We start from the raw sequence: 8,390 nt of genomic DNA on the forward strand, positions 1-8,390 counted from the left end.
CCTTTACCGCGCGGTAACACCGCCGCCGGTGGGTTTGCCGCTGGTGAAGGTTGCCAATGCGGGGAGATGACGCCGATGCGGGGAGATGATCGGAGAAGAGAGAGAGGGAGGGTATGAGAGAGAGAGAGAGGGTAGTGTGGGGTGGGGTCCATGCCATCTCTCAACCAATCACACCTTTATCCTTTTTTAAAAAAAAAAAAAAGTTTACCACTTCACCAAGCGTTTAACCATTGCCAACACTTTTCAGCAAAGTTTAAACACTTTTGACCGATTGACATGGCGCACTATGATTGGTTGTTTTTTTGGTTTGCCACTCTAAGGTGTTTAACCACTCCTAACACTCTTAGGGCTTTAGGGGACTGGGTTTGGACAAAATTTTGTCCGTGATGCACAAGTTCCACGCGTGGAACAAACAAAGATACCACCGCCACTGCTCAACTTCCACGAGTGATGGAAGGATTCCGTGAATTTTTTCACGCGTTATGGGCTATTATGTGATAATTGGATGTGAGGGGGTTTATTGTTATGTGTTGTGAGTGATGACCATTGCCACTAAAAAAGGTTGTGAGTGATGGAATAATGCTTGATGACATGACGAAACTTAATTTGATGTTATGAATGATGGAATTTTTGCAAGTGATAACCACCCCCTCCCCTCCCCTTGTACCACAATACTCACCCATCCTTAGTATTATTTTCCTTAAGTGTTTAATAACAACATTCATTCATCTTTCTTGTTTATTAATTTCCTTAAAGTGTTTAATAACAACATTCATTCATCTTTCTTGTTATCTCCGAAAAGTTATTCTCAAACTATGTTTGATTTAAAGTTTTTCATCTTCATTTTCATTTCCACTTTAATATCCATTTTTCCATCCATAACATCTCAAAAACCCTACTGTAACCAGACATGTTCCGGCACCATACTCAACGACATCCCATACCCAATCGGCTTCTCCTCCGGCTGCGAAATCCAGCTAAACTGCACCCCAAACGGCACCGTTTTAATCGAGGATTTCACAGTACATCAAATCAAGCCAGACTATATTCTAGTGGGCCTTCCGGCGGAGTGTGGCCGTGCCGTGGAAACCCTCCACCGTCTCTACGGTGATCACTACGCCCCGACATCCGACAACGCCATTCTGATGGAAAACTGCACCAAACGGATTCAAACATGTTCGGTTCCTCAGTCCATGATGCAACCAAACCTGGATTTTGATTGTGACAGAAGAGGTGATGACTTTGGTAACGTAAGTTGTTACTCCGGGGATATGGGGATCATGTTTCTTGATTATGAGAATGTTACGAAGACCGGTTGCCGGTCTTTGCTTTTGGGGATGGTGGTGAAGATCGTTGGAGTTAATTCCGCGGTGTCGTTGAATGTTCAGATGGTTAAGTTAGGTTGGTGGCTTAAAGGCGGATGTCAGTGCTCCGATGATGCGATTTGTACAAGGGTAGTGTCGCCGGTGGATGGTAGTGATGGTTATCGGTGTCGCTGTAAGGATGGTTATGACGGTGATGGATATAAAGCCAGCTCCGGTTGTCGTCCAAAAGGTACGTTCATTACTAGAAACTATGTTCGTCTTTTTAACAGCAAATTTGGATCACTGACGGACCATTAGAGTATTATCATGCCACTAGTGGAACCACCCGATCATGAGAAACTATGGTCGTTTTCTATCGGAAAAAATTCATGAGAAACATTTTCCCACAAATTTTCGATCAAAATTATTCCTACACATTTTCGAGAGTTAATTACATAGTTAGTCCCTGTGGTTTGCACAAAATAACATACTTAGGTACTAATAGTTTAAAATCACCTTCTAGGGTATTAACTTTTCATTTTGTAACATTTGGAGGTATTAACTTTAGGGTATTAACATAGTTAGTTCCTGTGGTTTGCACAAAATAACATACTTTGTTACTAATAGAATGTGATTTTAAATCTACAAATAACGTTAATACCTCCAAACGTTACAAAATGAAAAGTTAATACCCTAGAATGTGATTTTAAACTATTAGTACCTAAGTATGTTACTTTGTACAAACCACAGGGACTAACTATGTAATTAACTTCATTTTCGAGGTTGTTTTTTGCGCGTTATCAGTATTTGGTCGGTAAACTATTGCTAAATTAGGGTTTTCTGTCGTGTTGTGATTTCTTCATAAATGTGTAGAACTAATTACGCCTTTCTGAGTAGTCGTTATTACGTTAATAAGTTTAGGGAATACTATTATATAATCTAATAGAAATATTTATATAGGTCATAGGTTATATACCATGAGGTAACAAAAAGATTAGAATGATTAAAGTTGCACCAAGATCATTATAACTAGTATTGATATTAACATTCTTGACGCTATTTTGTAATCCTTCGGATTCTAGCTTCTTGCTGGCCCAGTTTCTATATTTTGTTATATAGAAGTTTCGTCGTTAAAAAAACTAGTATTGATAATTTACCATCTATTACTATACACCTTTTGTGCAATCATTCATTAATTTAATACTAACTAAAACATGTTGACTTGACTATGATTATTGCCTGGCGTCTCAGCACATATTATTTGATGTTTGCTAGGCACAAGCTGCCAAGGGTAGGTGTTTGTTTAGATGTCATGTTAGGTGGATTTGAATTTTAAAATTTCATCCAAATTTATAAGTTTAGTGGAACATTCCAAGCTATATACCAATATTAGCTTGGTTGGGTATTTGTGTTTGGTTATTAGGGAAGTAACATAATATAACAATAAATTGTGTTTAAGAATATAAGAGTAAACTAATCCGCATGTCTTGATCGAGTTGATAGTTTCCTAACGGGTTGGCCAAACAGTGAATTTGCTTTGGCTTAGGTGACAAATTATCTGATTAATTCATGTTTGAACAATGGTCTCACCAAACACTCTAACAACTTATTATCTTATTTGAGTCAAGATAATACAATAATTAAACAATATAATATCTATAACATGATTTCTGAAAGTGATATTAGATTTAAATAATCTCAACTTTCATCGGTTAACCAATAGCATTCATAACTTTCGATTTATACCACAACACTCTCAACTTTCAACTTATTTTTCTCTGACACTCCCTAACTAATTGAACCCTAACCCAGTTAGTTTTTTGCTGATGTGGCACTTTGTTCGGTAACGTGACTTTTTTTGCTGACATGGCATCGGACGTGGCAATTGATGTTGCATTTTTTTGATGATCTGGCAGCTGATGTGGCTACTGGCGTGGCATTTTTGATAACGTGCCAGCTGTGGCTGCTGACATAGCATTTTTTAAGACGTGGCAGCTGACGTCGGCTAATTGGGTTAGGGTATAATTAGTTAGGGAGTACTAAAGGAAAATAAGTTGAAAGTTCTGAGTACTATAGTACAAATCAAAAGTTAAAAGTACTATTAGACAATTGATGAAAGTTTGGAGTTATTTAAATTCAATATCCCTTTCTTAAAAAGGTTCCATTATTTAGACTCACCCATGTGCGCTCCATAGCAAACGAACTAGTTATGTCCATGGTTGTAGAAATCGTTAGTCGGTCGGTGAGGTGGGGACTAGCGATTAATGGGGATTAACCGGGGATTAATCGGATATAATCGGGATTAATTGTAATTAAGCGAAAATTAATCGAGATTAATCGGTGATTAATCGGTGCCTAGTCGGGATTTTTACAACCATGGTTATGTCAAATACACGTTCCTTTCGAATGTATAAAATAATAAAACGTGAAACGAGAGAATTAGTCATAAGAGATAATTAGTTATAGATAACATTTCGTTATTCTATATTACACTGAACTAGAAAAGATGTATACAAACTCTGGAAACCTTAAAGCCCAACGGTTGAGCTCAAATATAACAAACCATAACTAATAATATATATAATACCCTTATATAGTTGGAGCCTGAGGATGTTAAGCAAGAGTTTAGCGCAAAACAACAAGGTTATTGGCTTAAAAGTAGAACAATCTTGTCACTAGATCAGTAGTAACGAGGGTGTGGTCAGGTAGAGATGACCATGATTATGTGGTGAGGTCATAACGTGTGGAGAGAAGATCGAAAAGAAAATGCACAATAGTGTGAGGCTGTAGTAGCCGGAAAGGGGGTGGATGAAGTATGCTTCATGCGACGTCAAGGACTACCATTGGAGCCACATGTGGCCGTGCGAGTGTGGTGGTAGAGGATGCCCAACAAGAGGCAGCTTGACTAGGTTGTGAGTTGTGACAAATATGTTTCTAAAACACAGTAAAAACGGAAACGGAAAGTTAATTATATATAGATAATTAATGAATTTTTAAGCTAAGGCCACACGGGGTGGTTCACTAGTGATGGGTTCTAGTGATGGGAGCACCCAATCAAATCATGCCATGTCAGCACCCAATATTCTAGTGATAGTGATAGAAATGTAGTGGGGGTGGTATCACTAGTGATGGGGATTCCAATGTACAAGTATTAATGCACAATGTACAAGTCATACCCTATCAAAACTCAAAAGTTTAACGCGTGATACATGTAACGCGTTACATTTATAACGCGTGGTGAGCTCGGCGGCGACGGTGTTCCGTTTGAGTTCAACGCGTGATACATGATCATCACGCATGTGCCCCGTGTGGCCTAAGAGTGCTTTCAATTTGCGTCTGTTTAATCCAAATTCAATCTATATAAAAGAAGGGGCTTGTTTATAATTAACTTTAATTGTACGATAACTTGAAACTAATAATTCTTTTGTCTATATATAGAGAGAGAAAAGAGAGTTAATGATAAAGTTAAAACGAATATGGTTGATACTTGATAGGATGGCCTTTACCCAAAAAAAAATAAAAAATACTTGATAGGATGGCAATTTTGGTTTTAGCTATGAAACTATGCATTGGCTTAAATTTTAGCTTTCTATTACGCGAATATGGTTAATACGTTTCCTCTAATAAAAAAATATAGCACTTTGAACTATTTTATTAAAAGATTGTGAATTGTGATGTTATTGAAATAGATCTAATAACTTAGGAAAATCAAGATGTATTGAAAAGATGATTCAAAAATATTATATTTGATGATATGAGATTTATTGAAACTTTACGTCTATCAAAAGAACCAGGAGATCTAATTAAGGCTGTAAATGAACCGAATGTTCAGCGAACAGTTCGTGAATCGTTCGACAGGAAGTTTGTTTATGTTCGTTCGTTTAATAAACGAACGAACATGAACGAAAAATTTCGTTCGATTAGTTAAATAAATGAACATGAACAGAGGTCTCATTCGTTCGATTGTGTTTGTGAACGTTCGGTAAGGTGTTCGTGAACGTGTTCATGAACATTCGTTGATTTGTGTTTGTTTATGTTCGTATGTTTGTGCTTTAATTGAAAATCTTTGTACTTACATATATTTTATGTGTGCTTTTTATATTATTAAACTTTTATTTATTTTATTACCCTAACAATTAAACTAGGAAACCCTTTTTCGCCTTTTTATGCACTATTTCCCTTTCATTTCTCATTATTTACATCGATGAATACGATCGACCCTCGTTCCACAATATAGCTTCACCAATGTGTCTATATATAAAAAACTATAAATGTGTGTGTATATATATTATTGTTAATTTATTATTTTTTTTTTATTTTAAAGGTAAAAAAATTAATTGCGTATATACAATAATACAAGTGTGTGTATGTAAATATACTAGATTTATAATTATTTTTTTGTTTTTTATCTAAAGATAAAAACGGAAATTAAAAAATAAATGAATAAATGGGTAAATTGCCAAAGTCGTCTATGAGGTTCGGGAATTACCAAAATCTTCCATGAGTAAACGAAACATTTTAACTGAGTTAGTGATTTGAATTGAAATAACAACAAAAATGAAAAATCAGACTTCTATTTACAAAAGATTTCATTTTTGGACTAACTGAAAAAAGTGACCGCTGGAACGAGTTTGGCATTTTACTCATATAAATATTATGATAAAATTAGTAAACAATACTTATTATGTTATTACACATACAATTATAGTTGTAATTTTATTAAAGATAAATATATATGTAAATAAGTAAGAAATTAAACAAATAACATATGTGTTGAGCTCGATTTTTAAAAATTATTAATTAGACAAATTCAACCTTTAAAATAGATCTATAAACGAGCTATACTCGAGCTTAGTCGAGTTCACTGGTGGTGTTTGAACCTGTGGGGGTGGAGATATGAGACAAAATAAAAATTAGAAGGGTGGGGGTGGTTTTCTTATTAATTATTTACTTTCTAGTCAACATTCGTTTTGTTTCAGTTCAATGTAATAAAATTGGATCTTATTATTTTCTTTGTTAAAGAGAAAGTTTAAAGGGTAATTTATCTTTCCAGAAATATAATTTTATTTCTTTTTATGTGATAAAAGACGAAATAATCATGTGATTAAAGATATCATTTTTTTTTGCTGCCAGCAATATCAATAAGTTCTTCGGGTTGCAGCTCTTCAGATTTCTTGTTTGGTCATTGTCATGGAAGTAAAAGAGCTGGAGTTCTTGTTGGAAGTACTTTCTCATCTCTCATTTCTCATTCAACATTTTCCATATTCATATATTTATTTATAATTATATTCGTCGTCTAAACGAACTCATCATCATTTGCAGTCATTGTAATCGTAGTACCATTGATCGCTATCGTATGGCTAAGTTATTGCTACATTCGTCATCGCACCATTGCCAAATCTCGAGGCAAGTCAAACCGAAGACTTTGTCAAGCTAAAGGCATAACTATTCCCATATACTCGTACAAAGAGATCGAAAACGCAACAAATGGATTCTCCGATAAACAAAAACTCGGAACAGGAGCTTATGGTACTGTATACAAAGGCAAAATTCGTAAAGGCGAATGGGTAGCCATTAAACGGATTAAACATATATATGATGGTGACGACGTTGATCAGGTCATGAATGAAATCATCCTACTCTCCGTGGTAAGCCACCCAAATCTTGTTCGCTTATTAGGTTGTTCATTCGATAAGAATGATCAAATACTCATTTACGAGTTCATGCCAAATGGAACGCTATTAGAACATTTGCAAAAAGAGCGTGGCAACGGGCTTCCTTGGCCCGTTCGCCTTACAATTGCCACTGAAATCGCGCAAGCAATTGCACATCTACACTCTAGGAAGCCACCTATATATCATAGAGATGTAAAGTCATGCAATATATTGTTGGATTACAATTTTAAAACAAAAGTAGCGGATTTTGGTCTGTCGAGACTGGGGATAACCGAATCCTCGCACATTTCAACGGCCCCACGAGGGACCCCGGGGTATCTAGATCCAGAATATCATCGAAACTTTCATTTAACTGATAAAAGTGATGTTTATAGTTTTGGGGTGGTGTTGGTTGAAATCATAACCGCTTTAAAAGCCGTGGACTTCTCACGACGGCATAGTGAAGTCAATTTGGCGTCACTAGCAATCGATAGGATCGGAAAGGGGAATTTGGACGAGATAATCGATCCTTTCCTCAAGCCAATCCAAGATGTATCGACAATGAATTCGATTCGTAAGGTCGCTGAAGTGGCATTCAGATGTCTTGCATTTGATAGTGAAATGAGACCTCCAATGATTGAGGTTGCAAGTGAGCTAGAAAAAATTAAGGAAAGCAACTTTGTTTCATAGGATGGGATTGATTTCATCCATTCATGATCAGAAGCCAACCAAATTTTGGAGTTTTTATTGTTTTAATTTGAGCAGGTTGAGGATATAATAGTTTCAGGATGTTTATAATTATATTTGTAAATACTCCAATATTGATTTTGCATTTTGTATTTGAATCTCTATGTCTCATATTTAAAGTTTACTTGTGTGTCTATTTGTAATTCGTATCATATGAAATGAACCGTTCCTAACAAATTAGGTACTCTAATTAGTAATGCGAAAGTAGGTCCGTGGGAGAGGGTGATATACTAATAGGCTTTGTGTTGATAATTTTAGTGTTACCAACATGGGTTTTAGGGTATTGGATTAACTTGCCAATCGAGATTATAACATCGATGGTTAATTGAGTTAGGAGACGCGAGATTGCGGGCTTGTTTATATTAGATAAAGATTAGTGAAATATTTATATTTATTGTGTATCTCTTATATTTGTTAACCTCCTTAATCATAGGAGAGTTTGTTGTAATTCTTTGATTACAAAAGTTCCATTTCTCTATTTCAATTGATGAGATTGAATGGGTAGTGCACGGTCCTCCCAACCGCCGGAGTGATCCTACTCCGGAAGCCGCTACCCGACCAAGCTAGCTCCGCGGTGAATTCCCCATGTCGAGTTCTTACCCTGGGCGACATATGCCACTCCCAAGACTCGAACCCGGTACCTCTAGGAAGAGGTGGGTGTCGGTGGCCAACTGGGCTACCCCAG

The 8,390-nt window shown here is 36.2% G+C and overlaps 1 protein-coding gene across 1 annotated transcript; it reads left to right on the forward strand.

Annotated features, from left to right (window-relative positions):
- The first annotated feature begins 755 nt into the window (after nt 1-755).
- LOC110919805 (wall-associated receptor kinase-like 14) lies at nt 756-7,841 on the forward strand. Its single transcript, XM_022164060.2, has 3 exons — nt 756-1,554; nt 6,438-6,527; nt 6,627-7,841. The coding sequence occupies exons 1-3, from the start codon at nt 816-818 to the stop codon at nt 7,646-7,648; spliced, it is 1,851 nt and encodes a 616-aa protein (XP_022019752.1). The 5' UTR covers nt 756-815; the 3' UTR covers nt 7,649-7,841.
- Nucleotides 7,842-8,390: the final 549 nt, after the last annotated feature.

This window comes from Helianthus annuus, chromosome 2 (genome assembly GCF_002127325.2).
Source record: "Helianthus annuus cultivar XRQ/B chromosome 2, HanXRQr2.0-SUNRISE, whole genome shotgun sequence".
NCBI lineage: Eukaryota > Viridiplantae > Streptophyta > Magnoliopsida > Asterales > Asteraceae > Helianthus > Helianthus annuus.

Coding starts and splice junctions, on each gene's coding strand:
- LOC110919805 (XM_022164060.2), top strand. CDS start 816: ATGTTTGATTTAAAGTTTTTCATCTTCATTTTCATTTCCACTTTAATA. Junction 1,555..6,437: donor CTCCGGTTGTCGTCCAAAAG/GTACGTTCATTA, acceptor TTTTGCTGCCAG/CAATATCAATAAGTTCTTCG. Junction 6,528..6,626: donor AGCTGGAGTTCTTGTTGGAA/GTACTTTCTCAT, acceptor CATCATTTGCAG/TCATTGTAATCGTAGTACCA.